This window comes from Micropterus salmoides, unplaced genomic scaffold (assembly GCF_014851395.1).
Source record: "Micropterus salmoides isolate LMB-PRFRI ecotype aquatic unplaced genomic scaffold, ASM1485139v1 Ms_hic_scaffold_14, whole genome shotgun sequence".
Taxonomy (NCBI): Eukaryota; Metazoa; Chordata; class Actinopteri; order Centrarchiformes; family Centrarchidae; genus Micropterus; species Micropterus salmoides.
In genome coordinates this window covers 20908062-20931975 of record NW_024040485.1, presented here as the reverse complement: position 1 = coordinate 20931975, position 23914 = coordinate 20908062, and the positions used below count along the sequence as shown (strand labels likewise).

General features: G+C 40.4%; 1 protein-coding gene across 6 annotated transcripts in view; it reads left to right on the top strand.

Moving 5' to 3' along the window:
- Window positions 1–20227, top strand: part of pde4ca (phosphodiesterase 4C, cAMP-specific a) — a 56703-nt gene extending 36476 nt beyond the window's left edge. For 4 of the 6 annotated variants that reach the window (XM_038718275.1, XM_038718276.1, XM_038718272.1 and 1 more), the window contains 15 exons: window positions 4423–4614; window positions 5882–5926; window positions 6565–6601; window positions 7315–7388; window positions 7508–7560; window positions 8366–8478; window positions 14002–14095; window positions 14379–14551; window positions 14653–14751; window positions 14902–15066; window positions 15184–15283; window positions 15436–15590; window positions 15714–15836; window positions 16355–16537; window positions 16663–17169. In XM_038718275.1, the coding sequence (XP_038574203.1) occupies window positions 4423–4614; window positions 5882–5926; window positions 6565–6601; window positions 7315–7388; window positions 7508–7560; window positions 8366–8478; window positions 14002–14095; window positions 14379–14551; window positions 14653–14751; window positions 14902–15066; window positions 15184–15283; window positions 15436–15590; window positions 15714–15836; window positions 16355–16537; window positions 16663–17169 (2113 nt within the window). Of the gene's footprint in view, window positions 1–4422; window positions 4615–5881; window positions 5927–6564; window positions 6602–7314; window positions 7389–7507; window positions 7561–8365; window positions 8479–14001; window positions 14096–14378; window positions 14552–14652; window positions 14752–14901; window positions 15067–15183; window positions 15284–15435; window positions 15591–15713; window positions 15837–16354; window positions 16538–16662 lie in introns of all 6 variants that reach the window. The other 2 variants (XM_038718270.1, XM_038718271.1) reach the window with 2 other exon arrangements.
- Window positions 20228–23914: the final 3687 nt, after the last annotated feature.

Here is a 23914-nt window from a genome sequence, read left to right as displayed (position 1 = left end):
TTCTGTGTAACACACTTCCCTACCTCCCCCGACTCCTCTCCTTGGCCATGTATATTGCAGTTGGTATGTCTGAATCTGTCACATGAATGGAGAGATGGGGTCTTCTGTTCGGCTACTGTTACATAATAGCCAGTAACACAGCAACATCTTGTCCTCATGCAGCATCCTAGGAGGACGGCAGGGTGGGGGTGCACTGGAGGAAGGAGTGGAAAGAGAAATGAATAGGATGTTTGCATGCTAGAGTTGGTGCATACCTACTATTAGACAACTGTAGAAAGCTGCAGCATTCAAAGTAATCAAATTTGTATTAAAGCTGCAATCAAGTATTTTTTGCCAATGCTAGCGGCATGGCTCTAAGGATGGCAATGTGGTCTGTTAGTTGACGACTTTGTTCCAGACTGAAATAACAACTATTGGATGTATTGGTACAAAATTTTGTACAGACATTCATAGTCTCCAGATGATGAGCCCAAATGACTGTGGTGATTCCCTGATTTTTCATTTAGCGCCACTGTGAGGATGACATTTGTGGTTTTCAGTCAAATATCCTATGGATTGCCGTGAAATTTGGTAGAGACAATACTTTTGCTGATCCCTTTACTTTACATTAACTTTTCAAATAGCAACTAGATAAGTCTAATTGTTAATTTGTCCAAAAATACAGTGGGTACGGAAAGTATTCAGACCCCTTTAAATTTTTCACTCTTTGTTTCATTGCAGCCATTTTCCAAAAATCAAAAAAGTTCATTTTATTTCTCAGTAATGTACACTCTGCACCCCATCTTGACAGAAAAAAACAGAAATGTAGAAATGTTTGCAAATTTATTAAAAAAGAAAAACTGAAATATCACATGGTCATAAGTATTCAGACCCTTTGCTCAGTATTTAGTAGAAGCACCCTTTTGATCTAATACAGCCATGAGTCGTGTTGGGAAAGATGCAACAAGTTTTTCACATCTGGATTTGGGTATCCTCTGCCATTCCTCCTTGCAGATCCTCTCCAGTTCTGTCAGGTTGGATGGTAAACGTTGGTGGACAGCCATTTTCAGGTCTCTCCAGAGATGCTCAATTGGGTTTAAGTCAGGGCTCTGGCTGGGCCATTCAAGAACAGCCACGGAGTTGTTGTGAAGCCACTCCTTCGTTATTTTAGCGGTGTGCTTAGGGTCATTGTCTTGTTGGAAGGTAAACCTTCGGCCCAGTCTGAGGTCCAGAGCACTCTGGAAAAGGTTTTCGTCCAGGATATCCCTGTACTTGGCCGCATTCATCTTTCCCTCGATTGCAACCAGTCGTCCTGTCCCTGCAGCTGAAAAACACCCCCACAGCATGATGCTGCCACCACCATGCTTCACTGTTGAGACTGTATTGGACAGGTGATGAGCAGTGCCTGGTTTTCTCCACACATACCGCTTAGAATTAAGGCCAAAAAGTTCTATCTTGGTCTCATCAGACCAGAGGATCTTATTTATCACCATCTTGGAGTCCTTCAGGTGTTTTTATGTGTCTTGCACTGAGGAGAGGCTTCCGTCGGGCCACTCTGCCATAAAGCCCCGACTGGTGGATTGCTGCAGTGATGGTTGACTTACTACAACTTTCTCCCATCTCCCGACTGCATCTCTGGAGCTCAGCCACAGTGACCTTTGGGTTCTTCTTTACCTCTCTCACCAAGGCTCTTCTCCCCCGATAGCTCAGTTTGGCCGGACGGCCAGCTCTAGGAAGGGTTCTGGTCGTCCCAAACGTCTTCCATTTGAGGATTATGGAGGCCACTGTGCTCTTAGGAACCTTAAGTGCAGCAGAAATCTTTTTGTAACCTTGGCCAGATCCGTGCCTTGCCACAATTCTGTCTCTGAGCTCTTCAGGCAGTTCCTTTGACCTCATGATTCTCATTTGCTCTGACATGCACTGCGAGCTGTAAGGTCTTATATAGACAGGTGTGTGGCTTTCCTAATCAAGTCCAATCAGTATAATCAAACACAGCTGGACTCAAATGAAGGTGTAGAACCATCTCAAGGATGATCAGAAGAAATAGACAGCACCTGAGTTAAATATGAGTGTCACGGCAAAGGGTCTGAATACTTATGACCATGTGATATTTCAGTTTTTCTTTTTTAATAAATTAAAGTTTTTTCTGTCAAGATGGGGTGCTGAGTGTACATTACTGAGAAATAAAATGAACTTTTTTGATTTTTGGAAAATGGCTGCAATGAAACAAAGAGTGAAAAATTTAAAGGGGTCTGAATACTTTCCGTACCCACTGTATCTGCGAAACAATTGACATTCCCGTCTGCCTCAGCTGTATTTTTTGTTCAGTGCTAATTAGCGCATTTTAAACATGCTAACATGCTAAACTAAGATGATGCACATGATAAATGTGGTACCTGCTAAACATCAGCATGTTGACATGTCAAAGTAGGTAACAAACACATGTAATTAATAACATTAACAAGGGCTGTACTCCATATAGGTTTGCTAGTTGGGGGCTTTGGTATTGTGCATACTGGTTCGTTGGCTTAGCATACTTGGGCACTAAATGTGATTAAGCGCTCTTTAATGTTATTAATTACTGCTGTGCTCAAGTGAAATTGTCATAGTGGTAATCAAATGAAATCATAGCTTGTAATGTATAGACTGCATACAGCTAAACAGTGTATTTAGTGCTGTGTTAAAAAAATTTTTTCCCACCAACAGACATCTCCAGCTAGCACTCACATCACACATAACTCCACTTTTGTGTTTGCCTTTAGTTTCAGAGATTTTTATTTTTAAATATCGTTTCCCCTGCTGTGTTTATTTATAAAAGATTCAGTGTGTGTCTTAGCATGTGTTCGTCCAAAATCCTCCACGTTCTGCTAATGGTTGTTTTTCTAAAGCGTGGATTTCTACTCTGGAGTTCCTCCGCTTGTTTAGAAAAGGAGAGGTGTTGCCAAATGGATATGCAGGCTGACAGAGTCTGTCTGGGTTCGGATGTCAGCAGAGGGGGCTGTGGGAAAATAAAGATGTGGATCGAGGCAGAAACGTGCGCAGACTGTGAAGAAAGGCCTCGCCGTGCCTTTATTTGGTGTTTTTCTATCTGTAGTCAGATCATGTTTGATCAGGAGGAACTCCTCACCTGAACGCCCCGCTATTTTTAGACTCACATTCACGTGACCCCACGTCAGTGCTCTGATGCTGATTTTATACCCGCTGTTCACTCGCAGTCATTCACCACACACTCCTCTGGATGTTAACACACACACACACACACACACTTGTACATCACCTGCATGACATTAGCCACACAAGCTTCACACCCTTTATGAAGTGCAGATGTGTAGACAGTGTTATAACTGTTTTCATTTTGAGTGCATACAGACAGGCTGGCTGGAAGTGGTGGGATTTGTTGGAGTTTTTTTTTTTCTTGATGTAAATGGCTTTGTGGGTCATATCATAATAACTAATCATCAAAATTAGAATCCATTTACAGTCTCTAGCTCTCAGCACGCCACTATTGTGGTTTCTAAATTTCGTTGTTTTTGTCTTATCACATGCTAAATGCAGTGCTGATTTTAGTCTACTTTGTGAGCTAATTAAGTGTGATAACTGCATTCCCACATATGTCACATCCTCCTTGTCACCCTCCTAAATATGTCATTTTTAGCTCTTATTTTGTTTTTTTCTGGTTTATTCTGGTCACACTTCCTTCTAAATTACACTATTTCCTGTTCAAGAGATAAAAATGGCTGAATGTTGTTACCCAGTGACGAAAGCTTGTGATATTTAAAAATTTTGGCATTGAGTGCGTCTCCCTTTCATTGTTACTGGAACAGCACCAGTGTCTCAACTGGAGCAGATACTGGGATTGTAATATTGTTTTGTCTACCTTGTCCACACAATAATCAGATAGTCTATGTCTATAAGAGTAATGTTTTCATCACCAAACAAAATCCATATTCTATAGATCAGCTCTGATTGATCCATTTATTTGTCTCACTATCACATATTGCCTGCAGCACTCACTGAAACTAATTAGCTCAAGAGAAGACAACACACTGGCAGCTGGAACTGTAATGACCAGTCAGTCAGTATATTTCTATTAACAGCTGTTGTTCAGTTGTTCCTGCCTGATGCTTTAAACAATCACAAAGTGACAAACTGTATTTGTTACCGATATGTCCAGAAACAGATTCACACAGGACAACTGCTTCATGATGCATGCATGCTCTCAGCAGTGGGAGAACTAGTGGTTAATATTTTAATGGGAAAACGATTACTGGTTAATGGTTTAACAATGGCAACCTCTAAACCAAGAACTGGGTGTCCTGCATGGATGGATGCTTCTTTCATTTTCTTTCTATGCTTTGGAATAAATCTGCATGCTTGTTTTTTTAACCAAGAAATGTGTCTTGACTCATCTAACCTTAATCACTTCTCTCTCTCTCTTCTCAGTTTTGATGTGGAGAATGGATTGTCAGTGGGACGCAGCCCCCTGGACCCCCAGGCCAGCCCTGGCTCTGGTCTGGTCTTGCAGGCCAACTTTCCCCATAGCCAGCGGCGGGAATCCTTCCTCTACCGCTCTGACTCTGACTTTGACCTTTCACCCAAAGGTCCTTCCAGGAACTCTTCCACTGCCAGTGACCTGTAAGTTCACCTCAGCTGTTCCACCTGTCATTGTTGTTGTTATGGTAACTCTTTGTGAATGGGAGAGACTCTGCAACACAATATGCAATGTTTTATATTTGTTATGTATTTAGGAGGATTGGTTGTAAGCAAAATGTGTTCCCCCTTTATTTATTCAAGTTTATGACGACTTTCATTTACACCCCTCAGAGCATTCTTGTCTCTCACTAGTTTCTGCTCCACAAATGCTTTACTTTAATGTCGTGTGCCTATTTTGGCATGAAGTGATTTGGTATATTTGATTACAAAAATGGGGGAAAAAATCATATTCAGGGTCAGACTTTAAATTTCCCACCAAAATCACATTTCATAAACACACACAATAAGCCTCTCTGATGCTCTGATGAAATAAAAAATAGATCTCACTATGCAAAAGTAAAGTCTCAATACCAACAGTGTTTTGTGTGCTGTGATTCAGGTCATATACAAAATTAATGAGTACTTCTGTATATATTCAGTCTTTACTCTGAATATATATAGTGTAGCACAAGATATCTAAATACACAGGCTTTGGTCGTTAATGATGGGATACCAGTGTAAGTTTACTTAAAAAAAACATTGTTGTCAGTTGAATGCATTTAGCAAATAACAAGACATGTTTTTCTCTCCTTGTGCTTAGAGGTTTCCACATTGGAAGATTCAGATGGTGCATTGGTTTAAGACTTGGCTCCCTTACAAGCTGCAGCAAACAGTTGCGGTCTTAACTTTATTTGCAAATTTTAAACTTGCCTTTTTGGCATTTCATTGGATTCCTTGAGAGACCTCTGAAGCCAAAGGGCCATACTGTTTAGGTGGCGTGCTTTGTCTTTCATGGCTTTGTGTTTTGATGTATCAACACTATTCTTCACGTTGCTTATGTTTGACCAAAATTCTACACAGTTTGATTAGAGGGGTCTACTTAAGCACATTTCGATGCCTTTCCTGTCCTAGTCTTTAAGTTGTGGTAGCTCAAAGACAGTATTAAAACATGCTGTAGTAAGATATACAGCCTCGAAAAGCCCGATATTAGTACAGACACTTTTTCTATCACAAATGCTTGCATGTCAAATATGCTTCCCTATGAAATAGGAAGATTTTGTTGTGTTTTGTTTTATTTTTTTGTTGTTTGTGTTTCCAAGATGTCCCCAAAACAGTCCAATTCACAGTTCATAATGTCTAAACACATTTGAGTTTTTAAAGTAAGCAGTCACAGGTCTCCTCATGCACTCTTGCCTATCTGTTTTTAAAGGGAAGAAAGCTTGAAGCACTGGGAAGTCAACTGGTTGTCATCTCGGTGAGAAGAACATGATAAAACTAAATCAAGATAAAAACACTGACTCTCTCCTGTATTCCCTTTTAGATGGCTTCACAGCCATATATCACTTCCCTAAATATGAAACACTTCACCTTTGACCCCCATTAGACCCCTCCACCCTCAAAACACCCAGTTATGTTTGTTTTGTTTTTTTGTTTGTTTTTTGCATGTGACCCTTAATCAGAGACAACCAAGTACAATAACACACTCTGTGTTTTTATTTACTTATGAGCATTTACCATTACATTATATCTTATATCACCCTCCCTTCCACCTATCCCAATCCGTTCCCTCAGCGACCTTACTATACGCAGTGCATGACATATTTTTTAGTTTTTGGACATTTTAACAGAATGATGACAAAGGGAGTGATGAATGACATGAACATCTGACAAGTAAATATGATAATAATGATGTCCTCTTGCTGCCAACCTCAACCAGACTACCTCATTATGGTGAACTAGAAATGATACCTCCGACAAAGGTGCAGTGTGGTTTCCTTTGATTTGATTTCTTAAAGCTGTTTAGCCTAGGAGCTTGGAGGTTGGTCCTCTAGTCAGTGTTTCATGTCTTTGTTTCATTCCCTGCCCTCCTGTATATTTTCTTCTTTATTGCAGGCATACAGAAGACATGATTGTCACACCATTTGCACAGGTGAGTTCTCTGAAACAATTTTCTTTATGTGCTCTTTGAAATCGTGCCAGATGGTCTAATAAAAAGAAATTCATGTTCACTTGTTAACTAAAGACAGCAGGTCTTTTAAAAAAAAACTATACTAAAGTCCAGATGGTGCAGGTTTGGGCTTCACTGCATCATCGGAACAGCCCCTCAGCATTATCTTGGCCCTGCGACAGGATCAGACATCCCACTGGTGTTGCCTGGCTCTTGCGTCGGATGTGCGTCACACTTGTGCTCACTTTACACAGTGAACGAAGCAGTGAATCTAATACTGCTGGATCATGCTGTTTAAATTTGCATGCAAGCTGATAAGGCTGCTACATGGGTCAGGTCTGGACACAGGATACTCTGTCGGGCTTTCTCTGTGTGCTGAGTCAGTGTTTGGCTCCAGATGGAGTGACAGACATGACATAGAAGAGTGTCAGTGATGCCATCCAAACATCAGACAGGGAGAGGAGAATGTTTCTGTGTAGCACTAAGGCTTGCAGGATAAAAACCATAGTATCTGATTTCAAGGCTTGTCAGTGACGCGAATTAAGAGGCATTAAGAAGCACTAGTTCAAGATGAATTAAATGAAGACATGTGCAAGTATTTAAGGCTATGAATGAAGTGACATCTGAGGTTTCATTACATCATAAATGTAATGTACGTCATTCAGTACATTCAGCCTCTTGTCCCAATCTTATAGGTCCTCGCCAGCCTTAGGACGGTCCGAAGTAACTTTGCCGTCATAACCGGCCAACAAGATCGCACAGCCAGCAAGTATGTTCTTAGAAAATGTCAATGGCTGCTTGATAAATCTGCTAGTGATCTCACCTTCATACCTCACAAATATAATCATGCTGTAGTGACATTATGACTTTTGCTGTCTCTGTCTACAGGACACGATCCTCAGGCAGCAACCCACCATCCATGTGTAAGACCAGCCTCGCAGGTTGGTACTGGTATTAAAAAGGGGTATTTACTAATCAATATCCCATTATCAGCACTGACCCTGGTCAGGAAGACAGGGAGACAGCAAGGACATTATCACGATTGAATTTGTGAATTGTAAAATCTGGGTTCCTGGTAACACGTCACAGTAATGAATTAGTAAATTAATGCCATTCACAAACACATAAAATCCAGTGGTGGGGGGAAGAATTCATTATGTACTTAAGTAAATGTATTAATACCATATTTTAAAATATTGCATTGAAAAAAAAGTCTAAATCTCGTTACTCTTAGTGATCAGTTACATATTACATTATTAGTTTTACTACTGATACATTAATGTGTAGGCAGCATGTTACTGTTGTAGCTTCTTGAGGTGAAGCTATTTTGAATCTTTTTACATACTGTACTGCTGTACAGTCTAATCTATAACACTGCAATCATATTTTATACGCTCATTATGTTTTTTGTATATGACATCATAATATGTAACATAACTAGAGATGCGGTGAAGTGAAACAAACAATATTTGCCTCTGAGATGTAGTGGAGTAGAAGTATAAAGTAGCATACCATGGAAATGCTTAAGCAAAGTACCTCAAATAGTAACTGTAATTGTACTTAGGTACAATCGACCACTGATGAAATCTTTTTTTTTTCATGACAAGCTGTTTTCAACAAGAACAGGAGGTTTACAGCCCATTTTAAGTTCCACTTTAAGAATCTTTTTGAAATTTGAACAGTATGCGAAAGTTCTCTAGGAGTTTGATCCATCCCATAATGCCTTACTGTGTTTATCTGCTACAGAGGAGCCTCACCAGCAGCTGGCCATAGAGACTCTAGATGAGCTGGACTGGTGTCTGGAGCAACTGGAGACCCTGAAGACTCGACACTCTGTCAGCGAGATGGCTTCCAACAAGGTGCTTTGACATAATACACAGCAGCCTGATGAGCGGGACATTTAGACACTCAGCAGACCACAGAGTAATATACTGAACATACATACCTGTCACAGGATAGAAGGTCCCCACACTGCCGCACTGTTCAGGTTAACATTAAATACAGCCAGAGCAAGGTTGCAGAGCGCTGACTTTGTTCTGTATTATTCACCCTCCCTGAGGGATTTTATTAGTCATATGCATCTTGTTGCCATTTTTAAGGTTGTCAGATTCAAACTCCATGAACACGGTACAGTAGATGACCCTGAACTCATTGAGGTCGAACGTGGTAGATTTTACAAGAATGCATTTCCAATTACAGTTTTTCACAATTGCTAAAACACTAAACCCCATTCTCTGAACCAAATGCTCAGTGGCCTAAACCCATTTGTCGAATCAGTCACTCTTTTGGCAAAACCTTAGACAAGTTCAGGTAGTTAAGACACTTTTTGCAAATCTCATCCACTCTTTTTCTCTCTAAATAATATAACTCTAAATACCTCCTCACTTACTAAAACACATTTTGCACTGTGTTGCAAAACAGTAAATGAATGAGGCAAAAGTTAAACACAACTACAACACAGATGTCATATTTTACACACAACAACTCATAATTCTGCACACTTGTTTTTAATGATGTGATCAAACCTATATGTGGTCAAGTCCCTGGCCAGTGTAGTGGCAATGTTACCCTTTGCCCAAGCTATAAGTAAGGGACAGGGTCTCTACTGTCATTCAACCTTGAGGCCATATAACACTGAACATTTTCTTACTTTTCTGGTTGGTCTTTGGAATTTTGTGTTTGAGCGTGAGCAGCAGGATCATCAGCCAGCAGTCTATGGGACAGTCAATTTTCATTGTGGTATCCCGCTAAGCAAGTTGTTCAACATCAACCAGCAACCAGTGATTCATAAATGTTTACCTTCAACCATACAGCCCTTACTTCAGTCCAATACAGTTTTTTTTTTACAACTGCTTACACACAAAATCTTTACATGTCACGCAATGTTTGAAACCTCTTACTCAAAGAGCAAAACCTTATCTCAAATCTCCAAAACCATTAGCTATTTCACTCAGTTTTCAACTGCATAAAACACTTTTTTCAAAACACTACACACAATGATCTACCTACTAATACAAAAAAATCTAACAGGAAGTGACTTGCTTTCCTTTCCCAAAAACAACCAATTATAATGCTACACTTCTTCACCAGGGGCGAGTTCAGCGCTGACAAAACGTAGCAAAACATTTTTTTCAACAGAAACAGTGGTTCCCTGAATACCCTGTTGTGTGCGCAAGCGCACTGCATTTTCCTGCCTTTTTAACACCGTTGTGTTTACAGACTTGTCGCAGCTGACTGGGTAACACCTGTGACACGCCCACCAAACAGAAGAAAACATACCTCCAAGCCCGTTGCGGAACGTTGCACAACATTGCAAGGAAACATGTCGTTCAATCCGAAAACGTTGCAACGTTGGTCACACAGCCACTCCTCACATGTGCAAACAATAACTGCTTAACTGATCACTAACCAATCACTGCTTCAGTATAGGCCTATAAATAAGTCAAAGGTCAGATTATTTGTTTTGAACAATGGATGCCAACAATGGACAGAGAGCAAGGGAAGTAGGAGGGTGAGGCAGGGGATGACAATAAGGACAAATTCAAGGAGGAAGAGTTTGAAGAGGAGAAGGACTTGGAACAGGAGTAGTTGGAAGAGGATGAGGGCAAATTAGAGAAGGAAGAAGGGCCATCACTGATGAGATCAGGGCCACACTTACTGATTATGTGATCAACCACAGGTTGACAATGAGAGAAGCTTGACTGAGAGTCGCTTTACAGTGGCGGCCACAATTTGAACCTAAAGAAATTAGAACAGGTGTGCAACAATCTAATGGTTATTTCATCAGTACAGTATTGTAAAATAAGTATTATTGTTTGGCAATACAAGTAAAAATTATGCTTTTGGTTTATATATGTTTATGGTTTTTGTTTCTTGTATGCTATTGTATACAACACTGTGCTACTGTTACAATAATAATGTTTTGCCAAATTTCTGTTTCAACATTGCAATGGTGTTTACAGTGTACTTTTCAACCCCTCTCAGCAGATTACTTTCACTCTATAACACTGGATTGAAAAGTACACATAAGCCTATGAAAGACAAAAGAGCTTTAGATTCAGAACAACAGTCTGTAAATGGTAAATCCAATCATTTACTACTATTTAAAAAAAGTATTTGCCATCTAATGCAAATGCTTCATTTTGGGATATGTTTATGGCATTTTGAAGGACATATGAGGCGTTTTGCATTTTGTGTGAGCAGTTTTGGGAGACATCGTTTTGAAAACGTGTGTAAGCAGTTGTAAGAAACTGTAAAGGCATTTTTCTCTGCCAGGTGGTGGAAGGTATATGACCGAAATTCATTCACTAGGGAGGATCTCTTACAGGCAATGGAATTGGCCTGTGATGAGAGAGGTGTGGAGTGTTGTTACAGTAAGGCTGCATCCAGCACACCAGAGGGTTCTCCCTTGCTTGGCAAGGGACATGGTTGCATGTGATGTGGATGAAGTCCTCTGGCACAACACAAAGACGTGATGCTGAGGCAGAATGATCCCCCTCATTGACTTTGATTTTGCAGTTGTGCAACGTTTTTGAGTGCAATAGGCTTTTCATTTAGAGTTTTCTTTTTTCTTTGGGCTTACAGTACTGTATTTTTATGCAAATGCTGAATATACAGATATTCAATACTGTATCACTTGCAGTACTTACAGTATACTATATATTTACTGTACTAAGTTGTGATTACTATACTTTTTTAAATTGGAAAATGTGTTTCCTATATGCAAAAAAACATTTTCTGTAACTACATGCCCTGGACGCTGTGTTCTAAAAATTGTGTTTAAAGAATGCTCTGTAGTGTTTTATATATTGACTGGCTGTGTTTATGTTTTGAAACCATTGTTTGATTTTGAACACAGATCACATGGTTTTGAGGCGATTGTTTGATTTTGCCAGAAGAGTCAGGGGTTTTGTGAATGTAGTTTAAACATTAGATTTTGTGTTTAAAGTTTTGAGAAAATGGATGAAGGTTTCGAGAAATGTGTCTTAGCAATTGTGAAAATCTGCAATATGAAAGTATTTGAATGTTCATCACATTGATAAAAGTTAAACCTTTTACAAAGATGCAGCATTTAAGGTCAGTTTTAGCTCCTGTTTGTGACCTATGCCTATAAATATCAAGCAGCTCTTTCCACCACTGTTGTTTTCTCACACCACGGCAACAGCTGTGTCAGTTAAGCCGTTAATGGCCAACATTCAGCAATGAAATGAATTAAAATGAATTGGGAGTTGAAATACGTCAGCATTTTTATTAGAACGGATAATGAAAGCAATATGTAAGAACTGTTAATCATTTTCATCAGTTTTTCATTAATGGATGGTAATCATCTGCAGCCCAAATTAGATGAGCTCCAAGTACACTTACCCAGTGGATTGTGTGTGACGTACTGTAGGTGCAGTTAGCCTTCACTGGTCCTTAAACAAATCTGAAAGCTCACTAATAAAGAGAATCCATCATGAAGAGTCCCTCACCATGAATGACCGGGATGGTTTCATGCATGCAAATAGAGACTAGACACACAGACACACCCTTCCCCCTACTCATGTGCAGAAAAATTTGAATGAGTTAGTGGGAGCTGAAGATGGGGCATCCTCCCCATCAATTTTTCCTACATGTATCTCTCTCCCCTCCTCCTCCTTCTCTCAGACTGGAGGCCGGCGCTCATGTGATTCCATGATTACACCGCCCACACAACAAGCAATCATACTAACATACATATACACACATCATAAGTGCACACATTTCTTCCAATCATGTACATGTGCTTGCCTTGCCTCCCGTCGCATATATATCCTGCTTTGATACATATACTATCACACACGCTCACGTAGCCCCGGTTGGACTTTGGCGGGAGGCAACCCCCACCATTATTGCTGCAGATCAGTCAATCAGCACCTTTAGTCAGTGGGGAAGATTTTTTTAAGCTGGCAGGCTTGTTTCTGCATTGCTGGTGGATTTAGTGAATGGTTTCGTTCCAAGCATGTTTTTTACCTGATAATGTCTTTGAGGAAGATTGAGACCTGACACTTATTGTCATAACAAAACTTCCTCAATTATCTTATATTTTACATCAGCTTAAAAAGATGGTTAAACTGTACTCAACAAGAATTCTTTTATGTTCATCACATCAACATATTATTTTCTTTATGCTAAAGCCTTCTTTGTGTGTATTTCTGGGTCAAATATTTTGTTATCTTCTGTTTACGATCATATTCACAATAATAGTCAATGTACCCACATCTTTGTGGTACACGGTGTACTGTATTTATTTTTGGCTACATGAATGAAATTCCCCCCATCCATTCAAAGCTTTTCCTTAAAATCTTCTTCAAACTTGGTGCACATGGTGTGTCTCACAGCCTCCGCCTCCACGCAGCCCTGCCTACTTTGTACATCTCCTGCCCAATGAGGGCCCTCTGTCTCTTCCTACCTCTGCTGCAGCAGGCACATGATTGGCTGCTATTCTTAGGCATTTTTGGAAGGAGGTGGGGATTAGAGTACCTCGTTCTCCCTCTGTTTACACACATATGGGAGCAGGCAGTAACTGAGTCAATGAGGGAGAGTAAGGGGTAGCGATGGAGTGTGACTTCTCCGCCTTGCATCCTCGCATCCCACAGCATTCCCACAGCATTCCCACAGCATTCCCACAGCATTCCCACAGCTATGCTTCCACTCTCTTGTTCTTCCATGGACCTCTGAACAATTTTTCCTCCCATCTGGTCAGCTAAAACTGATCAAAGCTTCTAGAGCACTAACCAGTGGACTGTCTACTTGCAGTGGATTTTGCTCATGCAAGCAGTATAGGAGCACAAAGTGTCCCTGCTGTGTGTAACTCTGCCGAACAGACAGAGTCGGAGGACGACCAGAAAGCTCAGCTCTCTCGCTCAGTTTTATTTTTGCTCCTATGCTTGACTTTGCGCTGAAATGCCAGAAGTGAGTTATTTCATCTCAGTGTCGTGGATGTTCATTCAGGTAAGGATAGGCGAGGGATGAAGCTGGGTGGGAGGGGATCACATGTTGCTCATTTTGTGGAAGAGCGTGTAGAAGTGAACAACCGGTGGTTGAGATAAGACAGGAGACTTTTTCTGAGAGTCTAGACATCATCTTGACAAACATGATCCACATGCACAGTGTGCAGCATGTGTTTGGGTGCAGGCTACTATATGTAAAATCAGTCATGTGTTTCTCCATGATCATTCATTAGCTCCTGCACAATGTGTGACATGAGATACACACAGATACACGAATGCTGTTGTTGGTGTAGCCACTCTGGGTATATTTATGGATGGTTAATGGTTGTTTACAGTAGATGAGTTTCTGTATTTTAGCAAAAGGTGTGTTTGACTTAACTCAACCATGCTTGTGTGAATGTTTGTCCATAGTTCAAGAGGATGCTGAACCGAGAGCTCACCCAGCTGTCAGAAACCAGCCGCTCAGGGAACCAAGTGTCGGAGTTCATCTCTAGTACCTTCCTAGGTAAAATACCTTTACTTTGTAGAATCCACAAGCTGAACATAAACATATATATCATGTAAATGATATGATTGTAAAAGATTTATTAACAGCAAACACATTATATCACTAGTTGCATTTCATTTATAATTGTAAGATTACCACACATAAAAAAGAATAATAATGAATAGTGAAATACATATAAAGAGAAGTATTAAAAACAACAGAGTGCAATGGGAAGTTATTGTTAAAGTGGTGTATTTCTCACACAGAGACTGTTTATATTTTGTCTGTCTCCATCTGACAGAGAAGCAACATGACATGGATATCATGTCTCCCCCCACCAAGGAGAAGGACAAGAAGAAGCGGCCCATGTCCCAGATCAGTGGCGTGAAGAAGCCCACCCACAGCCCCAGTCTCGCCCCCTCCACCATCCCTCGCTTTGGGGTCAGCGCCAGCCAGGAAGGACTCCTAGCCAGGGTATGAGGATTATTTCAATTCAGTTGTTGGTCTCTTTTCAAATTATTCTGAATTGTTTTTAATATATTCTATACATAATTGTGCTTATTGTCCTCTGGCAGGAGTTGGAGGACATAAACCGATGGGGTATTGACATCTTTAAGGTCTCTGAGTATTCTGGGAATCGCCCACTAACAGTCACCATGTACACCATCTTCCAGGTAACACATCTCAACATACTGTATTGTCCTTTTATTGGATAACCTCAAACTTTTGGTACAGTAAATTAATGAACACAACAGTAAATGAAGGGATTAAACAGGGACCAGTGAGCCAGAGTATGATTTTTTTTGTCTCTTCTGCGACTGTAGGAGCGTGACCTGCTGAAGTCCTTTAAGATTCCAGTAGACACTTTCATTACCTTCATGATGACTTTGGAGGATCATTACCATGCTGACGTGGCGTACCACAACAACATCCATGCTGCGGACGTGGTCCAGTCCACGCATGTCTTACTGTCCACACCTGCTCTGGAGGTAGACAGTCACTCTAATTCATCCTAGAGAAAGAGCAGAGACCAACTTCATCATTAGCATCTACACACAAACACACACACAAACATTGACTGTCCCTGCCTTCTTGTGTTGTCAAAGGCTGTGTTTACTGATCTGGAAATCCTCGCCGCTCTGTTTGCCAGCGGCATCCATGATGTGGATCACCCTGGAGTTTCCAATCAGTTCCTCATCAACACCAGTGAGTTTGCATAGCTCTACGGGGATTATGTGAAAATGCATTGGTGCTGAGTGGATTTAAATATGTGGATGAGGTGCTGCATACATTTGTTTCCCATTCAGGTGGTTTACAGTGCTGTCTGTAAACTTATTTAAAAAATGTTTTGCCTTCAGACTCAGAGCTGGCCTTGATGTACAATGACTCGTCAGTACTGGAGAATCACCACCTGGCTGTTGGCTTTAAGCTCCTGCAGGAAGACAACTGTGACATCTTTCAGAACCTCAGCAAAAAGCAGAGACAGTCGCTGCGCAAAATGGTCATAGATATGGTAAGACACTTCGGTGGAAACCTGTTTCTGCCTCAGTTCAGGAATTACCTGCAACTTATATAACAATGTAACAGTGTGTTTTCCCTTAAATTGATTTTTAAAATCGAATTGCTTAACCTACAGGTGTTGGCCACAGATATGTCTAAACACATGAACCTACTGGCAGACCTGAAAACCATGGTCGAGACCAAGAAAGTCACTAGTCTAGGAGTCCTGCTGCTGGACAACTACTCAGACCGCATACAGGTGTGGACCATTTTTTCATTGTTGGAGCTGCACTTTATATTAAGTTTCCCCGCTCTCCATGTTGTCAACCATGTTTCCAGCTGCAGCAGGCAGCTGTTTTCAGCATTAAGGCTTTAAAATCCCACTGTACGCTACCTGCTTACGACCAAATGACACACAAAGTGAAAACTTGCTGGTGAACATTGCTGCCAAAGAGACAGATTTTTCACTCAGGGGTTGGTCGAAACCAAAACCAAACTATAAGAAGAGTGAATACTGGACTTTCATCAATCAGGTGGAAAAAAACACAACTCTAAATCAATGCTAATGTTGTTCCGTGTCTGCTGTGTGTCTCAATAGGCCACTGTCTGTAAACAGTTCACCACAGCCGTGTGAACCGTATAAGGTGTTTACAGCTTTTTCTGCTGTCCCCAAGTGACCAAAAAATCATTTAATGCTGCTTCAAGTTAAATCCCTCGCAGTATTAAGAAGTATGTTTTTTCATTGGATATTTACAAACTGTTATTTTGTCACAACAGGTCCTTCAGAACATGGTGCATTGTGCAGACCTGAGCAACCCCACCAAGCCTCTTGAGCTATACCGGCAGTGGACAGACCGCATCATGGTGGAGTTTTTCACCCAGGGGGATAGGGAGAGAGACAAGGGCATGGAGATCAGCCCCATGTGTGACAAACAAAATGCCTCAATAGAGAAGAACCAGGTACAGAATAGAAGCTGCAGCACATGTTGAAGTAGGGAAAAAAATTATACAAAAAAGGGACTCAATGAAAAAGAGAAATCTTTATATACAGTGGACATAAACCACTTCTTGCCTTTCTCTTTCAGGTGGGTTTCATTGACTACATTGTTCATCCTCTGTGGGAGACATGGGCCGACCTTGTCCACCCAGACGCTCAGGAGATCCTGGACACACTGGAAGATAACAGAGAGTGGTACCAGAGCATGATCCCCCACAGCCCCTCACCCAATCCAGAGGGCCGGGAGGATGGAGCCCTTTCCGGTGAAGCCTCAGCGCACAGTGGGGGCAGTGCCTCCACTTCAGCCGACAAGTTCCAGTTTGAGCTGACCTTGGAAGAAGAAGGAGAGTCTGATACAGAGAGCCCGCCTGAGGAAGAAGAGGAGTACAGCGGCAGCAGGGGAACTGAACTCTCCAGAACTGATTCTGGCAGCGGATTGGATGCACTGTCTGCAATGACTCACCTGCTCCCCAGAAAGTTCACTACTGATTCAGGCAGGACGTTTTCTTTAGACTCTGAGAAAGATATGGCAGAAGACAGAGAAACAGACGAGGAAGGCGTCTCTGGGGTACCACGCTTCAGACTTGGCACATAGCACCAGTCAAAAGTTGTATTTCTGTTGGCCTTTTTTGTTTATTTTTCTTGATTTCGGTGTCTCATCCTCTGTCACTCCCCTTCTCTCACTCCAGCCAAACACCACCACCTCTGGTTTCTGCAGACAGGGTGACAGCAAGCCTCGGGGTGGGGAGTACGGGAGTGCGGTTGGGTGTGGGGGGTATTAAGAAAGTCTGCAGTTTCACACAGCAGTCACTTGCACTGGAGAAAGACAAATAGACGGATTCACTGTTCCAGTAGTGGACATGAAACCAAGTTTCTAACTGGTCCTTTGTGTTTTCTGTCTTTCACTCAGACATACTGTGGATTACGATCTACAGAGACAATGAGAAGTTAAAAACAACTTCCCTTTTACCAGCCAACCCAAGGTCTACTACACAAATGACAGAACTGCCTTCCTCTTTTGGAGTGTTTGTGAAGAAAGTGAGGAAGTAATGAATGGACGTGAAAACGCGACAAAGTCTTGTAAGACATCTTGCCAAACTTGCTATTTACAGGGACAATGCTGTTTTGCCTGCCTTTTCATTTGTTTGTTTGTTTGTTTATTCTGTTGTCTTTTATTTAGGTCCATATTCAGTGAAATAGAGTAAATAAAGATACAGTAAATAGAAGAGTAATGGCAGAAAGGGGCTATGCATGATTTTATGCAGGAAACTTTAAATGTAGCAGACATTTTGAGTGTCTCTATCATTATTATTGTGTACATAGCACTCCTTTCAGCTGGTGTTGCACAGCCCATTTCATTGTGTTCAGCAGGCAGTTTTTTTGGTAGAAGAATATGATTATGATGAAGTGGCTGTCAGTACATATTATTTTGAGATTTTCAGTTGTTTTAGGTGTTCTATTTCCATTTTTATAATCCTAAACTATGATTTGTGAGCGACAAAACTGAGCCAGGGTCAGTGCAGTGTTATGCAGTCAAGGAATTACATCCAAAGCAATGTGGACTGTGCACATGGCGCCTCCCGCTGTTGACAAGTGGAACTGAAGCTCTTGGTTTTGCATAGGCCTATATGGAAAATACATTCAAAACGTATTTAACTGTAGGGCTACCCAAAATATCAGTCATGTCTCAGTTTTGTTGCTTTCTTGATTTTTTTTCACTAATATTTTTGTTCGTTTGTTTTTCTTAATTTGCATACTTAATATTTGGCACCAGTTTTATCAGTTTGCCTTCAAGTTTAGCACTTTACAGTTTAGTTCATAGCCAGCCCTCATTGTGATTAAGGGCTTGAGCCAAAACATGAACACATTGGTGGCTGTTGACCTCAAAACAGTTTGTCTTTGGCTGTAAACAACCAGCACAGACATTATGCAAAAAACTAAACACTACAGTACAGCTACAAATGCATTTAACTATACATTCAAATCCATTATCACTACTACATAGTGTGTAAAACACTGCATCCACCTACTGCTATACCGTTTTTGGTAATATCCACTTGCATAAATTACTAGACACTGGGCAGTGTACTAGGAGGGTTGCAAAGAAGGATGTTAGCATCATTGTAACTGTATAAAAAAAATCCAAGAGGTTACCAAGAGACAGTTTCCTGTGCCAGAATGTTTTTTGTCTTTTTTCTCTCATTGATCAATATTTCGCTCTTCACAGGGACATAGTCAATGACAAAACAAGTGCCAAGCAAGCATGACACAACCCGTACTGTAATTTCCATTTTGCCACTGGCTACTTTCCATCAGTGACTGATAAAGTTGGTTGATTGTAGCACCCTGTGTGCCAATCTGACCCCAGTGTCTCTGTTCCTTTTTTTCTAACTCCTGTTCAAATAGTAACTGAAACTGATATTGTCTTAAATCAGTAATGTGTTTTCTTGTGTGTGAGCGAATTACTTTTTTGATGTATTTGCTAAGAAAAAAAACCAAAGCACTTTTTTATGGTACTTTTACAGTTCTGCACTTCCAGTACAGTTGAACATGTATAACGTGACTGTTTCACTGTTTTTCCGTTGGCAAATGGCCTGAAGGTTGAGATGAATTGCACGGGCTGCACCACTACAGCTCCTAAAGGTTGGATGTTCGAGGGACTGAAGTTGTTTTGTCTTTGTTCTTTTTATAATTGACTGTACAAAAAAAAATGTCTTTTGTTGAAATGCATGACATTGGCTGCAGGATTCAAAGAATATGAAGAGTATGTAGAGTTCTTAAAAAACCTAGCCTGTGGAGAGACCTGTTTTATTTTATTACCAGAGTAAATCATGTTTTAATGTGTGAACGAGCTGAACGCCTTATTTTCAAACTTGTTTTTTTTTTTCTGGTCATAGATGTGTTCACTGACATGCTGGAGTAAAACATGTGCAATCCTTTCTGTAGCCATAAACAGCAACAAACAGACCAACACTCAAGGATGCCTTCAACACTAAGGACTATTTAATGACAGCTTAACCAGCACAACATGCGAAGATTCATTCTGTCTCTCTGTGTGTCACTAATTGTTTGATTTTGTACATTTTCCTCACAGTGCTTCATGTACAGTTTATTTATTATATTATCTGTCAGAAACGATGGAACAGTAGACTTTATTTTAGTCTGAGGTTTAGTACTTATGTATAGCTTGATGTGTGGGAAAGTCAAACAGGACAGATTTCATCTATTACTCAGCTTTTTTCCTTCTCATTTCATTTCTTTATGTCTGCAAGTAACAATATACATAAGCAAAAATACTCACTTTCTTGTTTTTCTTGGTAAAAAAATAGCTGAGTGACAGATTTTCGTCTGGGTTTTCTGAGAAACCTCTCCTCTCCCGTCTTCCCCTGCTTCTATTGGTTTGGTCAGATCACGTATTCATGAAGGATCTTACAGTAAGTGTGCTGATCTGAGACTTCTTTGTTTCATAGTGAAGATAACATAGTCATACAGCCTCAAGTCGTCCTAGATCAGTGTTTTTGTTCTTAGAGATTTTATGAATATGGGTCATGAACTAAGACTCTGCAGCTTTGACAATCCAAACTCTGCTGTTTAACTCTCTCAAACTAGAACTGTATGCCTTGCCAATAAAGGAAAAACTATTTACTCTTTGATGTCTTGTTCTCTGCTTTTATGAAGAAACTTCGTTATAAACTAGTAGTATAAGAATAAAGAAGAATAATCCTGTCTAAGTACTTTAATTCTGATAAAAACCCAAACACGCAACATCATCTGTTTCATGATGAAAAAAAATGTGCTTATCACTGATATGAAGTAATTACTGATAATCACTTATTGCATACATTATTAATCTCTTTACAAGCAGCAGCCTGCTGATGGACCAGCCATTACAAAGTCATTAATTGGCAAACAATCCCTCAAAATGTGTTAAAATCTGGAATCTAAAGACCAAATATATCGGGCTGAATTTTGGAGGAAAATGTTCAAAAGGTACCATAGCCATACAAAATATGATGTCTTGTGGTCTGAGTATTTCACCAGGGTAAACATCTTAAAGCTTTAATGAAGAGCAGGAACAAGATTATATACAATATAAACCATATATGATTATGTCAGACAGTGTGGGGTATGGTACATTTTTTAATAACCATGAATCTACTTAAGAAGAAATAAAAAGGTAATACTACATGTTCTGTAGTGGGAAGTAACCAAGAAGTAATTTATAATAATAATAATAATAATAATCCTTATTTGTAGAGCACTTTTCAAAAACAAGTTACAAAGTGCTTTAACAAGTGTAAAGAATAATACAAAAAAACAAGATAAGAGCATGAAAAATTAATATAAAATTAGTAAAATACAATAAAATAAAAGGGATAAAATAAAGTCAAATAAGATCGGGAAAGGCTCTCCTATAAAAGTATGTTTTAAGAAGGGACTTAAAAGAGTTCACTGACTCAGCCGACCTGATTTCCTCGGGCAGGCTGTTCCAGAGCCTCGGGGCCCTGACAGCAAACGCTCTGTCCCCTTTAGTTTTCAGTCGAGACTCTGGAACAGACAACAGACCTCTGCCCGAGGATCTCAAGGTACGTGCTGGTGCGTATGGGACTAAAAGGTCAGAAATATAACAAGGCGAGAGTCCATGAAGAGCTTTAAAAGTGATCAATAGAATTTTAAAGTCAATTCTAAAACATACTGGGAGCCAGTGTAATGAAGCTAAAATAGGAGTAATGTGGTCATATTTCTTTGTTCTGGTGAAAAGCCTGGCAGCTGAGTTCTGGACAGTCTGGAGTCGATCAATAGATTTTTGGGTTAAACAGGTGAAAAGGCAGTTGCAATAATCCAGGCATGATGAGATGAAGGCGTGTAAAATGGTCTCGGTGTCCTTAAAAGTTAACATAGATCGAATTTTTGCTATATTTCTAAGTTGATAAAAACATGATTGAACAAGCTTTGTGGTGTGCTTCTCGAAATTTAAATTACTATCAAACCAAACACCAAGGTTCTTTGCCACAGGCTTAATGTGATTTACTAGGGAACCAGCAGATGGCAGTATTTGATTTGCCATCTGCTGAGACCCGATGACCAGGATTTCTGTTTTGTCTGAGTTCAGCTGGAGGAAATTATTTGACATCCATTTTTTAACTTCACAAAGGCAGTTGTTAAGTGAACTCAGCATTCCAGGGTCTGTGGATCTGACGGGCAAGTATATTTGTGTGTCATCAGCATAAATATGAAAAGAAATGCCATGTTTATGGATAATATGTCCAAGGGGAAGCAGATACAAGGAAAACAAAATGGGTCCTAAGACCGACCCCTGAGGCACACCATATTTAACTGGACAGAATGAGGAGACATAGTTGTTTACAGACACACAAAACTTCCTATTTGACAGGTAAGATGAAAACCATTCTAGGGCAGTACCAGAGATCCCCACCCAGTGCCTCAGTCTGTCTAACATGATGTTGTGATCAATGGGGTCAAAAGCAGCGCTAAGGTCCAGGAGTACCAGGACTGAGCACATGCCTTCATCAGCAGACATTAAAAGGTCATTGGTGACTTTAAGCAGGGCAGTCTCAGTGCTGTGGTACTTCCTAAAACCAGACTGAAACTTTTCAAATAATTTGTTATTTTCCAGTACAGTGAGCAGCTGTTTGGACACAATTATTTCTAGAATCTTTGCAATAAAAGGCAGTTTTGAAATTGGTCTAAAATTATGTGGAAGGGAGGGATCTAAACCAGGTTTCTTTAAAAGTGCGTTCACGCAAGCCGTTTTAAAATAATCAGGGACACAACCAGTAGATAGGGAGCTGTTGAAAACAAAGATCAAATGGGGCCCAACAGAATCTATTACTTTCAGTAAAAATTTTGTAGGTATTACATCAAGTGGGCTGGAGGACACTCTCATTTGTGATACTGTTTTTAAAAGCTCAGACAAGTCGATGGGATAAAACTGGTTAAAACTCTCTTGTTGCTGGTGAGGAACCTCTGAGTAAGAGGCCGCGGGGGTAATAGAGGCTCTGATTGACACCACCTTATTGGTAAAATAAGATAAAAACAATTCACAGTCATCATTACTTCACGCTGAGGCACAAGGAGGGGTTGGGTTTACCAGCTGATCCACAGTCTTAAACAGAAACCTGGGATTGTGTTTATGTGTAGTAATGAGTTCAGAAAAATAGTGTGTTCTCGCATCCTTAACCATGTTATTGTAGTTAATTAATAAATCCTTCAGACTGAGGTAATGGACTTGGAGACTGGATTTTTTCCATCGCGCTCTGCTTTCCTGCATTCCCTTTTTAGGCTGCGAATGCTGTCATTTCTCCAGGGTTGCTTACTAGCTTTAGACGTAGGCCTAACCTTTAGAGGAGCAGTAATATTTAGTGACGACAAGCAGATATGACTGAAGTGATCGACCAGATTGTTGGTGTTGGAATCAGACAGGTGTTGGCTTTGGCTCTGAAAGAATGCGCAAAACTTTGAAACACTTTGTTCATTAAAGATGCGAGAACACACGGCGCTTGGTGAGGCGGCATGAGTAACAGGCGAATCACAGCTAAAAACAATACATCTGTGGTCAGATATGGTCATGTCCACCAATTCCACAGAGGAAATGCTGACACCCAGGGTAAAAACCAAGTCCAGTGTATGACCACGGTTATGTGTATCCCCTTTGACATGTTGTTTGAAGTTAAAAGAAGTGGCCATATTTAAAAAGTTAGTTGCATTAACATTGTTGGGGTCATCAACATGAATATTAAAATCGCCACAAAGAACAATTCTGTCATAATTTAAAACCAGAGTAGATAAAAATTCAGGAAGTTCTGATAAAAATCCTCCAGGCGGTTTTGGGGGGCGATAAATTATAACAAATATGATAGGTTGCAGCCCTCCAACTTTAAGAGTGAGAACTTCAAAGGAGTTAAATTCATCACAGCGTACTTGATGACATTAAAAATTTTTCCTATACACGCTCACTAGCCCACCACCACGACCACTGACCCTCGGTTGACTAAAGCAATCATATTGAGGCGGACACAGTTCAGCTAGCTGGCTATAGTCATTCATTTGCAACCAGGATTCAGTTAAAAACATAAAATCTAGATTTGCAGACAAGATAAAATCATTAAAGATAAAAGTCTTACTTGAAAGTGATCTCACATTGAAGAGAGCCATTTTAAATGAGTTTGTTCTGGGTGCTGGAGTTGGTGCAGTTGTCCTAATCCTTAAGAGATTACTAATATTTCTGTGTGGGATGTGCACATTTCGGTTTACTGGTCTATGCGTGATGATGACAGGAATAGAAGTCTTTGGCACAGCGCTGGGAGCAGACGGCTTTA